At 43.6% G+C, this 19,670-nt stretch overlaps 1 protein-coding gene and 1 long non-coding RNA gene across 3 annotated transcripts; one reads left to right on the plus strand and one right to left on the minus strand.

Moving 5' to 3' along the window:
* Positions 1–71: 71 nt before the first annotated feature.
* Positions 72–3,371, minus strand: ADO (2-aminoethanethiol dioxygenase). The gene has a single exon (XM_083614529.1). It carries the CDS (start codon positions 2,146–2,148, stop codon positions 1,360–1,362), a length of 789 nt encoding a protein of 262 aa, XP_083470655.1. The 5' UTR covers positions 2,149–3,371; the 3' UTR covers positions 72–1,359.
* Positions 3,372–3,737: 366 nt separating this feature from the next.
* LOC310762888 lies at positions 3,738–19,046 on the plus strand. Of its 2 annotated transcripts, none has more exons than XR_014548284.1 (3): positions 3,738–6,772; positions 15,484–15,623; positions 17,795–19,046. It is a non-coding gene; the product is annotated as an uncharacterized lncRNA (long non-coding RNA). The 2 variants fall into 2 exon arrangements; XR_014548285.1 differs by lacking the exon at positions 17,795–19,046 and adding an exon at positions 17,120–17,210.
* Positions 19,047–19,670: the final 624 nt, after the last annotated feature.

A 19,670-nucleotide genomic window follows, 5' to 3' on the forward strand; every position in this document is an offset into this window, starting at 1 on the left:
AGGAATGAATCTTCCAGCAAAATTCACTAGGAAAAAAAGTGTCACCTTATGTTAAAGAATTGCACAACAGATAATCAGGAATTCTCAGTTTTTAATATCTAAAAATCATGTTTCTTAATACAATATTTCTCCCTCACAGGATAATCTCTAACCTGGCAGCATCCTTGCACAGGACGCAACCTGAATTTCAGTTATATACCGAACTGCTCTCTGCTCCAGCCAATTTAGTATCATTCTTGGCTTTTCAGCACATTTTTTTCTCCCAAATCCACCCAGGAGAGAAGGAGCAGGACAACATCCTCATCAGTCTGAATTGACATGGGAACTGAAAAGTACTGGACCATTCATAGGGAAAGTTAACTAGCAAGCTTCAGGGAAGAATTCTTATTGCCTTAATTTTTTTTCAGCTGTAGCAAAAGGAAAAAAAGAGGGGGGTTTGCAGCCCAAAGTTTATTTCTAAATTAAGCCAAGTAGTGTAGTTGTTGTTGTTTTTAACCAAACCTATTCTTCCATATCTTCACAGCAACTGGTAGGAATAAATACAATGGCACCTGACTGCTTTGCGCGCACAGAATGGAGAGGAAGGCTCCGGATTTTGTAGTAGCTTCCTTGCAGGAAGAGCTGTGGAATACAGTATGTGTCCTGAGTGGATGATGGTTCCCTTCTCCGCTCCAAGCAGCTGAGACACACACACAACAAAGCAGCCCAGGCCACGTTCTTGGCCAGAAAAGAGGCAGTGCCCACCTTAAGTGTTCTCAGTTTGTATGCCAAGTAGGAGTTGGCTGTTGTGCTACTGGGAATTTGCCTGCAGGTGGGGAGGGCAACATCCACCCTTAAAAAATACCCTACTTCTATGTGTACCATTTGAAATGCGGGTTTGGAGTAGGTGCGGGACCTGTTTTCCTTCCTTAACTCTTCATTTAATGTCGCCTGCAGATCTGCCCCTCCACCTTAAGCCAGTGGAGTTGAGTTCTTCATGCTCTCTGAAATAACTGAACCAGAAGTAGCAGCAGATGCTGACTTATCTCCCTAAAACAAATCAAGACACCTCCCAATAAATGCCCTCGTGGAAGTAGGGCATTTTGTGTGGTGCAGCAGTAGGAAGGAAGCAAGCTGCAAGTTCAGAAGGGGGGGGGAGCCTCTGGCCAGGGAATGGACAGGGCTCTTCCTATGGCTTTGCTCTCTCCAACCGCAGCCATCAGCACCTCCGGAAGCTAGAGTGTCGAGGGGCCTGGGGCGAGCTGGGCACTCCCTTCCCGGCGGGCCTTGGGGACGAGAAAAGGGCTCGCATCTTCCCTCCGTCTAAACCGGATGGCGGGCAGCTCAGGCCAGGAGCATGGCGGGTCCGGGGATGGTCCTTCAAGGGGACACCTGGGGCCCCGGGTAGGGCTCTCCGCCGCACCAGAAATCCGCCGCCTGGGCCGTCTCGAGCAGCCACACCTCCTTGGGCAGCCCCGGAGGGTCGGCGGCGGGCGGAGGCAGGCTCTGCCCGTCCAGCAGGCGGAAGTAGTGGCAGTCCCGCCCGTGCTCCGGGTCGTAGGGCGGCGCGAGGATGTCGAGGAAGGCGGCGGGCCCGCCCACGGCGTCGATCTGGTGCAGGTTGTCGGTGTGCGGCGACAGCAGGCACGGCGCCGAGGCGGGCGTGTAGAGCTGGTGCGAGCGGAGCAGGGCGCGCCGGCGGGAGCGAGCAGGAGGGGGCTGCCCCGACGACGACGCCCCCGCGGAGGTGGCGCTTCCCGCCCCGGCTCCCCCGGCTCCGCCGTCGGGGGCGTCGAAGCAGGCGATGCGCAGCGTGCCGTAGAGCACCTTGAGCAGCCCGTCCATGCCCGGGTGGTCGTGCAGAGGGATGCAGGCGCCGGCGCGCAGCACGAAGACGCCCATGCTGAAGCTCTCCGTCTCGCAGATGTGCATGTAGCTCACGGGAGGCTGCGCCAGGCCCGGCACCGCCGACGGGCCCCGCGGGGACAGGCGCAGGTCCTCGGCCCGGACCTCGTTCAGCAGCTGCTGCAGGCGGTGCAGGTTCTCCGCGAAGCGAGGCCCGCTCCCGTCGCCGCCGCCGCTATTGTTGTTACCGCCCGGCGGGCGGAACGTGAGGCGGGCCTGCCGGGCCACCCGCTGGATCAGGGAGGCCATGTTGTCGCGGGGCATCGTGCCGCCGCCGCCTCCGCCGCCGCCTCCCCACAGCGGATGGTGCGAGGCTTTGCGCACGCGCCGCCTCGTCCGCTTTCCGCCTCCCGCTTCCCTTTCCCCCCTTTGGTCCCGCTAGGCATTATGGGGAGTGTAGTTCTCTTCCTCGACCGTTTCTCCCTGCGGAGTTTCTTTTTTTCTTTTGCTTGAAACGCACCTACACGGGGATCCCTGTTTTTTTTTTTTTTAAAGGAAAGCTGAAGGGGACGGAGAGTTTTAATGGGGCAAAACTTGCCGGCCTTCTCCTTTCCTTTCTCGCGGAGAGACTACAATTCCCATGAGGCAGGTGGGGCCGCGTGTCTGAAGAGTGTTTTCCTTCGGGGTGACAGGCCGCCTCCGTCAGCGGCTGGTAAACGGCATAACCTTCTGGCTTGGGCCGCAGGCGTCTTTGGGCTCCTGGAAAAAAACGGTCACCCAGGAAACTTCTATTTAGGAATGTTTACACGTTCTGGTTGCTGACACACCATGTCCTCCTCAAAGAATTCTGGGTACTGTAGTTTGCTAAGGGTTGCTGGGAATTGTAACTCTGTGAAGGGTGAACTACAGTGCCCAGGATTCTTTGAGGGAAAGAATGTGTTTTAAAGGTGTACACAGCCTTGTTTTGAAGGATGTGGGGCAGATTTCTGGTAGACAGTTCCAGAGCTTGCCCCTCTCACCACACTCTAGGATATTTCTTTCATAAAGGACGCACACATCAAGTCAGAAAGAACATATGTATTTAAAAACAACATTTAATAATGAAAAATGAACCATTTAAAATTAAAATTGGTACTGTGTCTTTCCAATATAGAAGAGTAGTATTATGATTCTACCTCTCACGACTTTTGCTTAAGGTATAGGTTTCTATGTATTAACAACACTGAATTTTCATGACACAAATATTTTGTTTTCCGCACTTGTGTAGTTTAGCCTAAGTCCAGTGAAATGCATCACTCTCTTCAGCTAGGTTAGCAAGAACAGATCATTTTTACAGTGAGCACAACTGACTTCAGGTCCTTCGTTTCACCTGTTGCCATTGACGTTAAACTAATATGCCTAGTATTTACCTGAGAAGTAAGAATCAGTGCAGATCTACAGGACTGCTGCTGCAGTGAGTGGACCATTAAGGCTGCAATATGCTCAGCTGAAATAAATGTAAAAATGGTTGGGATCAGGTTGTAAATATTAAAATACTGAAAACTTGCCGGTTCAATTTAATGCTTGACAGAGAAATGCTGTATATAGCAAACTTTGCATTAGTTTATTTGAGGAGATAATTAAGTTTCTGAGACTCCAAGCTGCATATCAAAACTAATATACTCACAGTTTTCTTCTTTGCCAGCACTCTCTGCCCTTCCTGCAGATTCAAATATTGTGTCATCCAACAACTTCCTTATTTCTCCCTCTAAGCCCAGCCAGTCTTTTATATAACATCCACATCATATATTTATTTATTTATTCACAGTATTTATAGCCCACTCTTCATTGAATGTTTTCAGTACCAGAGTGAGGAACTAAGTAATAAAAATAAACAAAAACAATATGCAAAAATTACAAAATCAAACAAACAGGTCCAAAAAACAACTTAACAATGTTGCCATAAGGTAAACAAGCAAAACCACAGCAACAAAATTAATATTTCCAATTTAACAAAATTCCTAGGTAAAAACAAACAAAACATTCATATAGATTAAATAACCAATGGCTTTAGCAACAGTTCCCACCCCATCTTTCACCTATAGCAGCCCACTCTGTGTCAACAGACTCTTTCTTGCTTTTGAGTAATTTAACATCTTTCACCTCCATATATTCAAAGTACATGGCTCCCCCGCAAAGAATTCTGGGAACCATATTTTGTTAAGAGGGCTGGGAATTGTAGCTCTGGGGCAAACTACAGTTTCCATTATTCTGGGGAAGCTATGTGCTTTAAATGGTACAGATGTTATCCTAATTCTTTCATTCCCTCAATTCATCTTTGAATTAATGAAGAGCCTCTACCTTCGGGTCCACAGATCACACATCGAATCATAGAATTGTAGAGTTGGAAGGGATCGTGAGGGTCATCTAATCCAACGCCCTGTAATGCACAAATCTCAGCCAGATCAAACATGACAAATGGCCATCCAACCTCTGCTTAAAAACCTCCAAGGAAGGAGAGCCCAGCACCTCCTGAGAGAGACCGTTCCACTGTCAAACAGCCCTTACCATCAGAAAGTTCTTCCTGATGTTTAGTCAGAATCTCTTTGTAACATGAATCCACTGTTTCAGGTCTTACCCCCCAGAGCAGGAGAAAACAAGCTTGCTCTACCCTCCATGATATTTGAAGATGGCTATCATATCTCTACTCAATCTCCTCTTTACCAGGCTCAACATAACCAATTCCCTCAACTGTTATTCATAATGTTTGGTTCCCAGACCCTTTATCTAGGTCATTATTTCTGCCAGTTTTTCTATGCTCCCTCCGCTCCCCAGCCTTACACAACAATAATGTTTAGAGGAGTTCCCCCTAAGCCTAATTGTCACATGTGTTTTGTGGGGGGGTGATGGTTTTTGTTGGGATGGCAGCTGGGAAGCGAAGGGTTAACCCCGCTTCCTGTGCGCTGCTATCCTGATGAAAACCAGCTCCCCCCCACCCCTCCAAATGTGGAAATCAGACTTTTAAATAGAGCTCCCATTGGCACTACTAGATTGAGTCTAGAAACAAGAGTATTTTTTCTGTGGTTTGTTTGGCCGCTCTGTCAATAAATAACAGAGAAGAGGGAAGTAGGGGAGAAATCAAATACAGAGTCAGTTAATCATAGAAGAATGCATAGTGTGGAGATTTTGTGAGGGCTGAATGTATCCTTGGTGCGATATCTGTAAATTAAAAGAGTATATCTGGGAGATATACCACAACTTCAAAGATAACTCAGTCAACTTGGAAACTCCCACACATGCATGTTATTATCTTACTTGTGACATACAGTACTTCCCGCATATCACAAGCATGCAATCCACACTTTGTTATCCTCTTCATTCATTGAGGATTTTAAACTGAAGTCACAATGAGTTGGCTATATTAAAACCATTCGCAATACGTACTGCTCTGGCAACCTGAGCAGAAAAGTGAGCTGACACAGAGAATCACAGGAGAGCATCGTGATCAGGAGATCTTGGACTCTTTGCCTTTAGTTTCAAAAGCCCTGTGAGATAATCATGTCCACCTCTAATAATTGAAAAGCTTTCCTGGATTAAAATTAAAACAGCAATAATTGATCGGGGGGTGGGAGGAGAGAGATTTTGATGGGGAGGGTGAGCAAGCAAGGTTCAAGGTTCTTGGACACATTCAAAATTAAACTGCCAAAAATGGATTCTGGTGGGAGACGGACACTGACATTGTATAATTATACAAGTTGTATAAAAGTGCTTTAAATTTATAGGGAGAATAAAATAAGCCCTTAATTAGCAGCACATATCAGTTATAAATGCTTCACCCTTTAAAAACAAAACAGATACCTGGTGTGTTTACTTAATATATAGACCCACTTAAATATTTACAAAAAGTAATCAGAAACATGGCAGTGGTGGTGGTGGTGGGGGCGCAGAGGCAAAAGTGGACAGAGCAATAAATGTGAATCTTACCTTTGTCTGGTAAGCTAGTTCCTTCACACTCACATATCCCTCTCTATCCTCCCAGCGAGCATGAAGTATTGGCAGAGTTCAAGGACTCCTTCAAGCCAGGCAAAGCACTCAGCGATGGTGTGGCTCAGGGCTGGTGAGCAGTGTTGGCTCAAGAGGAGTTGTGACCTGGGAAGAATACCCAGAAACAGGTAGAGAGGGCCACATTTGGGCCCCTAGGACTGAGATTTCCCATGCATGCCTCTGTGGCACTCCTGCAGTTGTTCAGTGAGGGCTACTAGTCTCTTGACCAACTGATTGCATATTTTGGAACACTATAAAGAAGAGAAGCTATTCTTCTCGTGACCCTGCGCAATTGTTTAGGTCATTTGAGGAGGCCCTGCTACATGTCCTCCCACCAGATGTCAGGATCATGTAGCAGGAATTTCTCTGTTGCCTGTGCCTAGGTTGTGGAATACCCTGCCTTGGGAAAGTCATCTTTTTTTACTCCCTGATGGAAGTTCTGCATGAAGCTGAAGGCTCTGTTGTTCTGGATAGGTGATTTCGATCTGGTTTTTGCTTGATTCCCCACTGCAAAACACAATCTTCTTTTGCTATTGCTGGGCTGATAACTGACACCACTACTGGACTTTATTTCAGACCTTCAGCTGCATGACATAGCCTAGAGTCATAAAAGCTAATCTGACCAATCAGATGACTCTCAATGATGACACAGTGGAGCATCAGTTGTTGCCACGGAAATACAATCAAACAGAGCATCACCCTTAAGGCAGCTTTGAGGTGGGGCAGAGCTATTAGGACTTAGCCATAAAGCCAGGCTAGTGGCTGAACATCTTCCCTTCATCTTCAACTCAAGAGCGACCCCTAGATAAGGAGGGCTGTCCATCTTCAAATTCTGCATTATCCTTGAGGGAACGAAATAACATATCCAAAAAGTCTACCTCAGACAGGAACTGAAGAACCATCCCAAATCAATCAATTTAGAAATGTGAGTAAGCCTACAGTTATTTCTTTCTTGCTTTAGAAATGGAGTGCTGGTTCTTTTAGAAATACTTTGAGTACTACCAGCAGAGTGGTTTCTTTTGTGCAAATATTACACGTAACTTAGCAAATTAAGAATTAAAAATAAGTAACTCTTCAAGGGAAACCAGGGAATATCAAGACTGTTTTGAGGATTTATATGAAAATCAACGCTGCAATCCTATACACAGTAACATGGGTGCCAGACCCACTGAACTCAGTAGGGCTTCCTCTGGGTGGAGATGAGCAAACATTTAAAAACAAACTTAACTAAGCCACATTTTCTGCAAGAAGATGTAAACCAAAACACAGCCATCCTTCATAATTCACTTTTCTCCTAATTTTGCAATGCTGCTGTCCAGCCACTTAATGTGTACAGAAATTCTTCTACAATATGAGTTGGATTCCCATCAGCCTCCACAAGCATGGCCAACAGTCAATAATATGAATTTTCAAAAAAGACAATTTCCCTTCGAACCGGATATTAGAAACAAAGAAAAGTGAATAGATGCATCTGTGCTAGAGCACTGCATTTTTACTGAGTTATTATCACACACCTGTAGACTTTTCTTTTTTCCATTCCCAAGGTAGAAGGCGGAGTTGGACCAGATCCTTATTTGGGCTGCCAAAAAAACATGGTGGTAACTAAAGCTTTCACCATACACCAAGTCCCTTTGGGATATAGTGTTAAATGAAAAAATATGTGTACATTTTGGAAATCTAAAAACTGAGTAGGAGGAAATGTTTGCTGTTCTAGCTTTATTGGGATCTTAAAAGTCAGTGGACAGGAAGTGGGGAAACCTTTCTATTAACAAAGCTGGATATTAATTTGAAAGTGTGCTAGATAGCTAGTCAATTGAAACCAAATAAGCTGACGCTTAGTGTTGTCCCTTTCTTACAATAATGTCTCATTGTGCCCTCTCCCTTAATTATGTCTCATGATAATTCAAAGCTGAGAGGAATTTTGCCAATAGGTGTGCTTTTAGAAAGCTAGTGGTGTAATAGCTAAAGTTGCAAACGTAACCTCACTTAACTTGTAGTAAGCCCCATTGAATCCAATAGGACTTACTTCTGAATAGACATTGTTAGGATGGTGCCATAAGAGCGTGAGGTGGACACCCTCTGGCTGAAGGTCTAGATGTCTAGATCAATGTTTCCCATACTTGGGTCTCCATCTGTTTTTGAACTACAATTCCCTTCATCCCTGACCACTAGTCCTGCTAGCTTGGGATGATGGAAGTTGTTGTCCAAAAACAGCTGGAGACCCAAGTTTGGGAAACACTGGCCTGGATTCTGTGCTATGTTAATTCAGCATTCAGTCCATCCAACAACATCAGTTTACAGAAGGAGAGTCTCGTGTCTCCTCCTGCACCCACTTGCGCCCTTGGAAGGCTTCTATGGAAGCTAAGGTGTGGGGAGAGTCCTGAACAATACAGGATGGAGTTCATGAGAGGTGCATGGGGAAGGAGGGTACAGGCAATTTTCCTTCTGTGAGCTTCCTTTGCTTAACTTATTTAAGATGCAAGCGAATATCACAAACCACTTCCTGGAAAGTCACTATTTCCTTAGTTCTCAGCCTTCTGTATGGATACTCAGCAAGTAATTATGGAGGACTGTTTCAGAGGGATGAGATTAAAAATGTATGTGAAATACTAAGAACAGAAGAAGTGTCTTCCTGGTGGTGAGTCTCTTGAGTCCAGTCTCCAGTCTTCAGTCTCCACCAATTGTCAGGCGGGTCATTTCCAGGCAACCTCTTTACTGAGCATTCATCCTGGTTCATTTGTATAAAGTTGGTGGGAAAGATTAGACAGTGTTGGCTATTGACTAAGCATTCATTGTGATTTGTTTTGGGGGAGGTCATACAATGTTGCATCAAGCAAATATTATTCCACAATAAGCCCTTTCCTTATTGTCAGAAATCTGACCGTGGGGCAGGTTAGGTTTGTTGCACAAGAGAACCAAATCAAGTTTTAATTTCACAACCTGAATTTGTTGGCATATATTTGAATCCCACCCCCAAACAGAGATAGTCTGGAAGCGCCCCCAGATGCCCCCAGGATACCCAGGAGCAACCACCAAAACTCTCTTTTGCCCCACCATCTATGATTCAAAGATATACTGCCTCAGTACATGGAGTTTCTTGTCAACCGTGCTTGGAAATGCATTGTATACATGTTAAGTGTTCTGCTAAAAAGATTAGTTCCTGTTACAAGCCTGGGGGACCTTAGCACCCCAACCCCAACTCAGTGTCTGGCGAACTACAGGTTTCACATCCCTGTTCTGTTGCCCCAATAATCTCTACACATCTTCATGCGGGGCTGAAGAAATAAAGATATCCAAGGAAGCAATAAGGAATTCCACAGAAAGAAAAGGCCAGTTGCTCTGGACATTGTCGGCTTGTCATCATCAGCTCAGAAGTGAGCGCATCACTGCCTGCTTTTCAGAGGGATGGTTGGTAACTGCAAGGCCTGCCAAACAGCGAGATACTTAAGTAGCAAGTGTGGTGGTGACAAGCTGACATTCCCCAGAGTAAGTGTGAAGGCTCATGGTGGTGCCCACGGCTGTAGTTCTATCAAAATAATGGTTATCCTAAATGTCAGTCATAAAGACAGCTCAGGGTACACATGCAAAAATAAAGGTTGCTGGGTGTTGCTCTCTTAAATGGGGACACACCTCTATCTATCTATCTATCTATCTATCTATCTATCTATCTATCATCTATCTATCATCTACCTTTTGTTTGATTGTAATAAGTGGTTTACAAAAAAATCAACATAAACCAGTTAATTTCCATTCCTCTCACCAAACTTTTCTTTGGCAGGTCTGCTATAATCCTGAAGTCTCTATGTCCAAGCCTTTTGTGCTACAGATGAACACAGGTTGCACTTGAATTTTTCTTGACCACATTCACTCTTTCTTGACCTGTATGTAGCACAAAGACTCCATTATTTTCAAATCTATCTATCAACTATCTATCTATCTATCTATCTATCTATCTATCTATCTATCATCTATCTATCTATCTATCTATCTATCTATCTATCTATATCATCCATCTTTTGCTTGATTGTAATAAGTGGTTTTGAGTGCTCACTGGAAGGACAGATCCTGAAGCTTAGGCTCCAATATTTTGGCCACCTCATGAGAAGAGAAGACTCCCTGGAAAAGACCCTGATGTTGGAAAAGATTGAGGGCACAAGGAGAAGGGGACGACAGAGGACGAGATGGTTGGACAGTGTTCTTGAAGCTAGCAACATGAGTTTGACCAAACTGCGGGAGGTAGTGAAAGACAGGAGTGCCTGGTGTGCTCTGGTCCATGGGGTCACAAAGAGTCGGACACAACTAAATGACTAAACAACAACAACAATAAGTGGTTTACAAAAGAATCAACATAAATCAGTTAAAAACAGATATATAAAACATTCAAAAGATAATTAAAATCACCCGTAGGCTTCAAGCTTTCAGTAAGCTTCAATAGGACAATATGCTACCTGGATAACACATGGTCCCAAACCTGCATTTGCCAAGGTAATGTGAATACTTGGGTAGGGCAACTTTTGAAGGAGAAAATTGGAAGATGGGGGGGGGGGTGCTTCATTCTTCCTTTGTGTATTGAATAACTCATGAAAATCCTTTCCAACGTTGGTTTTCACAGTCCCAGAGGCTGACTTGCAGGTAGGTGGGCAGGTTTTTTTTAAAAAAAGTGGTAGAGCAGGGAAGAACTAGCATGTTTAATTAGTCCTAGACTCACTCTCCCAAGACTCATTCCCAGCACCCCTTCTCTGCTGGAAATCTCACCTCACAATTCCTGCATTAGTGCTGCAAGAGAAATACAGAAACCGGAACTCTGTGTTCATCTTATAAAATGGCAGTTCTGCCCTTAGCTTCCCTTAAATGTGATTTTTTTCATTTTAAATGCAGGATTCTGTACATTTCCCATGCTGGTTGGATTAAACATATTCTTAAACTTTTCAGATCTGGGGAAGTCCTAGAGCATACAAACTATGATTAGAATTCCAGTTTATGGAAGATCATTGACTGCCAGGCTTTATTGAAAACCTGATGACTCACAATGAGCTGGAAAGGCTGTGGGCTGGTTTTCTTTTTTTTCTTTTTAGTTGGGCATAGCATACAACAGTTTGGGAAGAAGAGAGGGAGCAATAAGGGGAAATAAAGTACCTGTTTATTTGGTAACTTGAAGTAATGGAGCATTAATGAATAATCACCCATGTCAAAAACTCCCTGCTGGGGAAAGCTAGTCCACCAGAAAAAAGTATAGCCGTCTCTCTATTATGCTAGTGTACTATGTTCAATTTTAAAAACAGCAACAACAAAAACCCTTATGGGAATATTTGATCATGCAACACATACCTTTTTCACCTCTTTGGCTGTGCCAGAATTTTCTCACTCTGACTTGGCTTTGTGACATCATCATGTTGTCGAGTTTGATTGACTGCATGGTGTTATTGCAAAGCCAAGTCAGAGCAAGGGCAATGCTTTCAGAATCTGCATATCTGCTTCTAAGTTCTAAGCAAAAGCGAGGGTGGGAGGGTTTTAACAGGAATTTCAATGGAAGCAGAAAGGGTTTCAACACACGAAGTGGTTCAGTCATCCAAGGGTAATACTGCAAAAAACTTCTGAATGTGTAGTTGCTGAAAAAGTTGAATATAAGTTGAAGAGAATCAAATTAGACAGGCGCATATTTTATAAGCACCTTTCAGGCAATATGGAGATGACTGGGATCTACCCTAATAAAACATCTGGAGTTCTTTCACCTCAACCTTTAAGAAGTGCTTTGTAGCTTCTCAGCTCCTATTATCCTAGAACAAAGAGATCTTGATGAACTACCATTGTTGTGAACAAATTCTCTTTTCGCTTGTAATGGCATCCTGTGTAAATGCCACTTTCTTTTGGAAATAATTGCTAGCGAATGACTGAAAACAATGGCTTCCTTTTGCAGTTCTTATGGAGATGTGAAACGGTGATATCACTTCATAACTAGGAACATGATGAATTGTTTCCTTGAGGTTTATGAATCACGTCTTTGGTTGTGACCTCCATAATAGACTACAAACCAAATGCCAACTTCAGAAATAACCGTTTTGGTTGTTACCATTACTCAAAAACAAACACCATAGCTTACTATTATTGGCTAATAATGTGGAAAACCCAAAAGTTTAACAGAAAATAAATAAATAGCTTAGGTAGGAGATTCTGCCAATCTAAGAGACAGAGATTTTCAGAGACCCATTTGAATGTTTGTTTCAGACCAGTGACTTCCTGAGTAACTTCCTCCTGAGTTTTCCTGGTGTAATGGGAGTATTGCGGGACGGGGGGAACTGCACACATTACAGAGGAATGCACAAATTTGTCACTGAGTGTGTGCTCTACAGGGATATGTAGCTCATCGTGAATCCCTGATGAATGTACCTTGATTAAATACTGTACACAGGTAAGTTTGCACTTTGCTATTGTAGGAGTACATTTGCAGCATCTAGGGTGCATGGCTTGCATTGCAAACTTGGCCTGCTTGGGGTTCCCCCTTCTGGACCTTCAGTGCACATTAACATCTCCAAGCAAGATGCAGTTAGATGGCAGGTAAATCCTTGTGTGCCTTCATGCAACTTAGCAGCTCAAACAAGCTGTGGATAATTTAGGGTACTTCTGAAATGCTCTGCTGTAGGAAACTCTGCAGCCTTGAAGGCAGAGCCACAGGCTCAGCTCCTGTTTGGAGCAGGTTTGTTTGTTTGTTTGTTTGTTTTGTTTCCTGACTTTTCTTCAAGGATCCATATGTAGATAGTCTCTTATAGTGCTGCAAAGCCATGTGCCCATCCCTGGGCAAAGAACACCGGTCACACATTTTCCAGCAAGGTGGTAGCTGAGACCACTGTTTTTGTGTGGGTGTGTGCGGGTTAGGACTGAGCTGAATTGTTCTAAAGCAAACATTTTTTATGCAAAAGGGGGAGTTTTGGAGATGTGGCTTAAAAGTTTCAAAGAGAATTTCCCCTTCTTCATCTAAGTGGCTTTTTAGCTTTTATTTTTTCCTCTGTCTTTAGCTGTGCTAGAATGATGGTGAAAAGTATTGTTCTTACTCTGATTTGGCTCTGTGACATCAGGTAGTCTAGGCATAGTCAACGTGGTGCCCTGTAGATGTTGTTGGACTACAACTCCCATCATCCCTGACCGCTGGCCATGCTGGCTGGGGCTGATGGAAGTTGGAGTTCAACAATATCAGGATGGCATCATGTTGGCTACCTCTGACTAGTCAGATCTTATTTACTATGTAGGGGGGTCACCATCACAAAGCCAAGTCAGAGAGAGGGTGGTGCTTCCTGCCCTCGCTCTACCGCTGTGCAGACACAGGAAAATAATTTTCCTGATCAATAATATGGCGTATTGACACTGTCACTACCAAGGCTAAGTTGGATGGCCATTTCATCCCTGTTTCCACCTCACCCCCCAAAATTTTTTTTACCAAAACTTTCTTCAGCTTAGATGTAAAGGTAAAGGTACCCCTGACCATTAGGTCCAGTTGTGGCCGACTATGGGGTTATGGCGCTCTTCTCGCTTTATTGGCCAAGGGAGCCAGCATACAGCTTCCAGGTCATGTGGTCAGCATGACTAAGCCGCTTCTGGCGAACCAGAGCAGCGCACGGAAACGCCATTTACCTTCCTGCCAGAGCAGTACCTATTTATCTCCTTGCACTTTGACATGCTTTTGAACTGCTAGGTTGGCAGGAGCTGGGACTGAACAATGGGAGCTCACCCTGTCGCAGGGATTCGAACCGCCGACCTTCTGATCGGCAAGTCCTAGGCTCTGTGGTAGTGTACGTAAAAGCTGGCAGAAGAAGCAAAATATAGAGCAATGTGATTATAGCCACAAAAGAAAAACAAATCTGAGCAGCAAGCAATGCCAAGGGCTGGCAATGTTGTGCTGTGGTATTTGGAGAAATGAAGCTATCAGTCCAGTCAGGAAAATCCACTTGCCTTGAACTGCTAGCATTGTGGTTGGTTGAGGGACTGAAATAAAACACGCACTTTCACAATTGTCTGCATGTGCTATCTGGTCTTTACTCAATGTGTATTTTGAGATTAGGGTGCTCAAAATTCTTTTGGAAATGTAAGGGGTTTGTTTGTCAGACTTGCCCAGTGTCAAACAATGAATCTGCAGTTCAATTGATATTAAAACGAGTGTGGTTACTTTCCTTTCAAATATTGGTGGGCATGACTCAGACCATGAAGGAGAAGCTGAGGTCAGGCCAGAAGCAGGATGTGGCCACATGTACAGATACACACACAGACATATATATATACACATACAGTATATATATCTCTCTCTCACTGGGCCAGATAGGAAAGAAGCCTTATCTGGAGAAGCTTCTAGCTTCTAGCAACGGTTCACAAATTTTAATTTTTATTTATTTATTTTTTATTAAAAGAACTGGCTCACACTGTTAGCTGTGCTTTAGAATTGTTTTTATACCAAACCACAACATATAAGGTTTATTCACCAGAATTACCAGTACTCTCAGTGCTCATTTATCATTTACAAAAGAAAAACTCAAACTGAAATCATTTTGGTAATTCAGGTATCCAATTGCTTGCAGCAATTGTAGGACGACAGCAGTTCTGTCTGAAGTTTGGTTGATCCTACCCTGTGCTGAGGGGGTGGGGGGAACAGGAAAATTCATGATAGAAAGGTACATGTTTCTAGCAAATCTCAGTGGATGAAAGAATCTAGATTTTCCTTAGCATACAGCAAGGACAAAGAATGTGTTGTAAACCACACTGTGATCCTTGGATGAGGGGTGGCATAGAAATTCAATAACTAATTAACCAGCCAACTAACTAACCAACCAACCAACCAGCCAACCAACCAACCAACTAACTAACTAACTAACTAATAGTCATATCTCATCATCCCTGACCATTGCCCATCCCTTTGCCAGGGATGCTGGTCTCCAATAACACCTGAAGGTCCACAGCTTTCTCATCCCTGGAAGAAGACCTCAGTTTGTGATGTCGCTGACTGCTGCAGCCCTTGTTTCTTTTCTCTCACCCCTTTCTCTTGTTCGGTCTCTTCTCTCCCCCCCCCCTTCTGCCCACTTAAGTTTTTATAAAATTGGTGGATCATTTCCTAACTATGCAGTGGATCTGAAGGCTCAAATGGCTGTTTGAAAGGTCTGTGTTGTTTGTTCGTTGTTGTTTTCCCAGCAACTATCATCAGTCAAACATTGTGTTGTTCCAGCAGCACTTCTCATTTAGCCGGGAGGAATAGCTTTAGGATTGCTAAGTGTCTGGAGGGTGTTGGCTACTAAGACATGTTTTTTAAGCAGGCCATAATAGTTTCTACAGCTGTTAACAGTTCCTAGAAGAAAGGCTGCATTATTCGTCTGTGTTTAAAATGTGCATGACTGGCATTGCACAGAAGTCAGATTGGGAGAATGTCATCCCCCCCCCTTTCTAATTTATGTTTTGTGAAACTTGGCCAGGAAAGACTTCAATAACTAGAGAAATTCTTTTCAATCAACATGTGGTACATTGTATTGTTATAATTGCTCAGACTTCACCATGAAAGTTGTCTTTGTATGTGTAGATGTACAATCTGTACTGTTTTGTTTTTTATTTATTCTGCATTCTTTATTCTAATGTGTGTTCTTCTTCTTTTTTTCCTTCCAGGCCAGAAAGATTGTTATTGAGCTCTGCACAAAGCTGAAATAATGCTGTGTGTTAAAAAATGTGAAGAATTTGAAAAAGTTATAAAAATTTATAAGTTGGCTCGATGCTGAGGAAATTTCTGCATATTTTAATATAAATAGGTAATGCAAATATTTGTTCTGTGAGTTCAGAGATGCTCTCTGTTTTCCAGAAGTACTGGTATTTAGTTCTGATTCTGATAAAGCAGTTGCAGTTCATTTTCGCGGTTGATTAATGACCAAAATGAATGTCATTCCAAAAGGCATAGCACTGATATGGTTAATTGCATAAAGTACAGCAGCGAAGTGCAAAACAGAATAGTATCAATGTGCAAACAGATTCGCTGTGTACAATTGACATCTACCAACATTAGGGCCGGCACTATGCAGGCTTAAGAGGCAGCAGCTTGAGAGCAGTACACTTAAAAGGACACCTGTAGTGCTACATGAACCCTACATGAATCAGCAGAGCAGCCCAGAGTCCTCAGTGACATCAAAGAGAGACCCAGAATGCACTTGCAGATTTCACAGAGATGCCCTGGCCTCATTTAGTTACGGTCGTAAAAGTTCTTGAGCTGGCCCTGACTTAAATGAATGGAAACCGTCCCATAGCATTTGTGACAATTTGCGCTCATGATGGTATTGAGACTGTTATACTGTTTGTATCTGTCAATGTTTCAGGGCGGACTTACTGCTCATTGCAGGTCCCTTAGCTTTCTTCTGAAATCTTGTGATTTTTTCATAGCACATGTATTCCAGGTATGGTTTTCCCTCCACTTTGATTGCACTATAGTGCAGGAGTAAAACCTCCACATGGTAATAATGCAGTAACACTAGAGAAGCATAACTACCATATTGGCCTGGATATAAGCCTCACTTTCCCCCCAAATTCTGACCGTGAAAAGTTAAAGTGCTGCTTATATTCACGACTGTACAGTATACAGCCAGGAGCGTGGGGCAAACAGCGGCAGGAGCGTGGCAAAGGGGCACCCACCCTGTGTGTATTCCCCATCCTCTCCCCCAAAGCCGGGAAGTGAGAGAGCGAGGAAGGGGAAAGGCCGCCGGCAACACAGCAGTGCAGCTCCCCCCGCCCACCCCCAGTATGCAGCCAGGAGCAGTGAGGAATAGAGCAGCTTATATTCGGGTCCTTTTTCTGTTTTTCTCCCCCCCTCCAATTTTAAAGGTGCAGCTTATGTTCAGGTGCAGCTTATATTCGGGCCAATACAGTAATACAGTGGAATGGTGTGTGGACAGTCTGGTATAAATCCACTACGATTGTGCTGTTATTGCATCAATCATAGAAACAGAATTGTAGAGCTGCACCCCTTGCCGGTGCATTTTCATTAAAGATATATCAGTAGACAAGCAGGACATTGGTGATGCACATTGACACAGCAGCTATAAAAATGGAGAGCCATTAAGCAGAAATCATAGCTGATTTAAGAGGTACGCAAGTAAAAACGTAATGGGAGCTAGATCTGGAATGAGGAAGTAGCAGTTGTGAGTAAACACGACAAGACACAGTATAGATCTGGGCCACAATTTCTCAGGAAATAATGTTCTGATAACTTTTCTGGGAATTTTCTTAGTCACCTCTTGAATGTTTTTGAATATACTAGGACAATAATACCACCACCACCTTTTGCCACATAAATGTGGCACATAAATGTGGTGAAGAATTTTGAGAATTTGTTTTGTGCAAATCTGAGGGACTCTTCTCTGATTGAAGAGTGCCAAGAATAGTTACATGCACAACTGGAAAAGAAACGGAAGCTTTGAGGAAGCAATGGGCAAGGAAATGGGAGTAGCAGAAAGTGACAACTGATCCACTCTTCTAAAAACAATGAAACAAATCTCTCCCTTGAAGGGTAACACTGTGACCTCAAGTGGACTACTCTGGAGCTCAATTTCCCCAAAGAGGGCCAGGCCACCCATGTGGCAAGGTGATGTGAGTGCCTCAGGCAGCAAGATCCACAGGGGCAGCAGATCTGAGATATGAAGAACTACAGAAGGGAGAAAGGGGAAGTCCTGTTGTGCAAGCAGAAGTCTGTTCCACTGGTAGACAGACACAGTTAGATATCACCCAGTATCACCTAGTTTGTTCGTGCTAAGCCACGGTTTAATGAACAATTGCTTCTTAAACCATGACTTAGTGTAACTCTGGTTTGTTTATTGCCACCAAATCCATGGCTTACAAACCTTGGTTTGTTTTAAGTTTTTAACTATGGCTTGGCATTATGTGTGAACACAAGCAGCCTTCCTTAACCATGGTTTGTTTGGCCACTCTATTGCAGATGCTTGCCAAGCTACAAAGGCAAGAACAGATGGAAAACAAACATAATTTGGAGAAGCATGCTATGGTTTGTTGATCATCCATTAGACAACTCATGGTTAACCGCAAACCATGGCTTAGAATAATGTGAGGACCAGGCTAAAGTCTCAGGACTGGGAGATCAGACAACCTAGAATCCTAGAACTGTGGAGCTGGAAGGGACCCAAAGGATCATGGGAACTTGTGCCATTAAACAACTGTTTTATTCTGTTACTAATACATATTCCACACCCTTTTTTCCTGGCTTCATAATTAAGTGTGCACATTTCCTTCCACCTCATTTGATTCTTTTTTCATTTGTTGGGGTTTTAGTCCTTTGTCATTTCCTAGTAGCGAGTTAGCGAATGAGTGGGCTGGTTTGTTGGTCTTGTGGCTGGAGAAGTTCATCACATTCTTGAAATGGAAAAAAAGTTCCGTTAACAGTAACATAAAAGAGAACTTCTCTCCAGCAGTGAAAAAGGAGAAGGAAACGGTTACTAGGACTAGAGTGATTTTCTTTTCTAAATTTGTCTCTTCCTCGGAAATGTCCCTACAATTCTTTCAATATAATACACACACCCCCCAAGCTAAGCTTATTTCTGATCTTAGAGTCTGGCAGTGACGTGGGGTAGGGATTGAAGCAAAGGACATTCCATTGCAGATTTCCCTGCCCTCCTAAATGGCAGGCAGTGAAGGGGGGGCGCGGGGAACGTGCAATGAGATAAGATCACATCACCGCTTTGGCTTACTAAATGTTACAAAAGAGAGCAGAAGAATAGAAGTGGGGACACAGGTTGCAGTAGTCGCATATCAGCCACCATGTGTTGTTCCAGCATTAGGCTTCAGGTTGAGATCCAATGCTTCTAGATCATGATGCACGTACGTCTTCCAAAAAACCACAAGATGCCTAGAAATGCCACCAGCTTGTGATCGGATCCTGTTCTGCTATAAATGCTAACACAGTGTTTCCCACAGTGGGTGATACTGCCCCCTGGGAGGTGCTGGAACAATTTGGTGGGTGGTAGTAGTAGCCTCTGGTGAAATTGGGGGGTAGTGAATAAAAATAAGGAGGCAGTGGAAGCATAAAGAAATAAGAGAAGAGAAGAAAATTTTGAAAAACCGTTCATACATGTTTCATCTGTTGTATAATGACGCTTACCGATGTAACGTGGAGTTAAAGTCGTAGTGATTACTTTATTTTCCAAATAAAGACACAAAGTGCAAGTTAAAACCAATCAGTGGTCAAGTCCGCTGACACAAATTTGTCACTGCATCTTTTCTGTTTGCTCACTTAGAGAAGGTAGATTTCCAGGGGGGCACTGAGTACTTTTTTTTCTGAAAAGGGGACAGTACAGTAGGCCAACTAAGTTTAGGAACCTCTGTGCTAACACATCACGATGAGAAGTAACAGTCAACCTTAGCTAAGCTACAGCAGTTGTAAAACTGCAGTTGAAGTGGGTGCTGAGAAGCACCGTGCATTTTCAAAACTGAATGATGTAAGTTTGATTCTGTACAAAATACAAAATTAGGCACGTCCCTCTGATACAGGTCTGGCCTTCTTTGAAGCATCTCATGTACCATGCATCCTTGTTTTGTACGGTGTCTGTTAAGCATCATTCGCTGTAATGCGTAAATGATGAAATCCCAGAGAGTGAAATGCAGTGAAATGCATTAGTGAAATGCAGAGTCGACACTGAATTGCAGTCATGGAAAATGGCATCGCTGATTCAGTAACGAGCAACAAAAAATACCTACATTGTGTCTTCCGCATGAGCTACTGAAATAGGTGGGGTGATTGGAAAACACCAACAGAGTAATCAGCTGTCTCTTTCTATTTTGATGGCGATGGGATGCAGGGA

This window comes from Podarcis filfolensis (genome assembly GCF_964270895.1).
Source record: "Podarcis filfolensis genome assembly, chromosome: 5".
NCBI lineage: Eukaryota > Metazoa > Chordata > Lepidosauria > Squamata > Lacertidae > Podarcis > Podarcis filfolensis.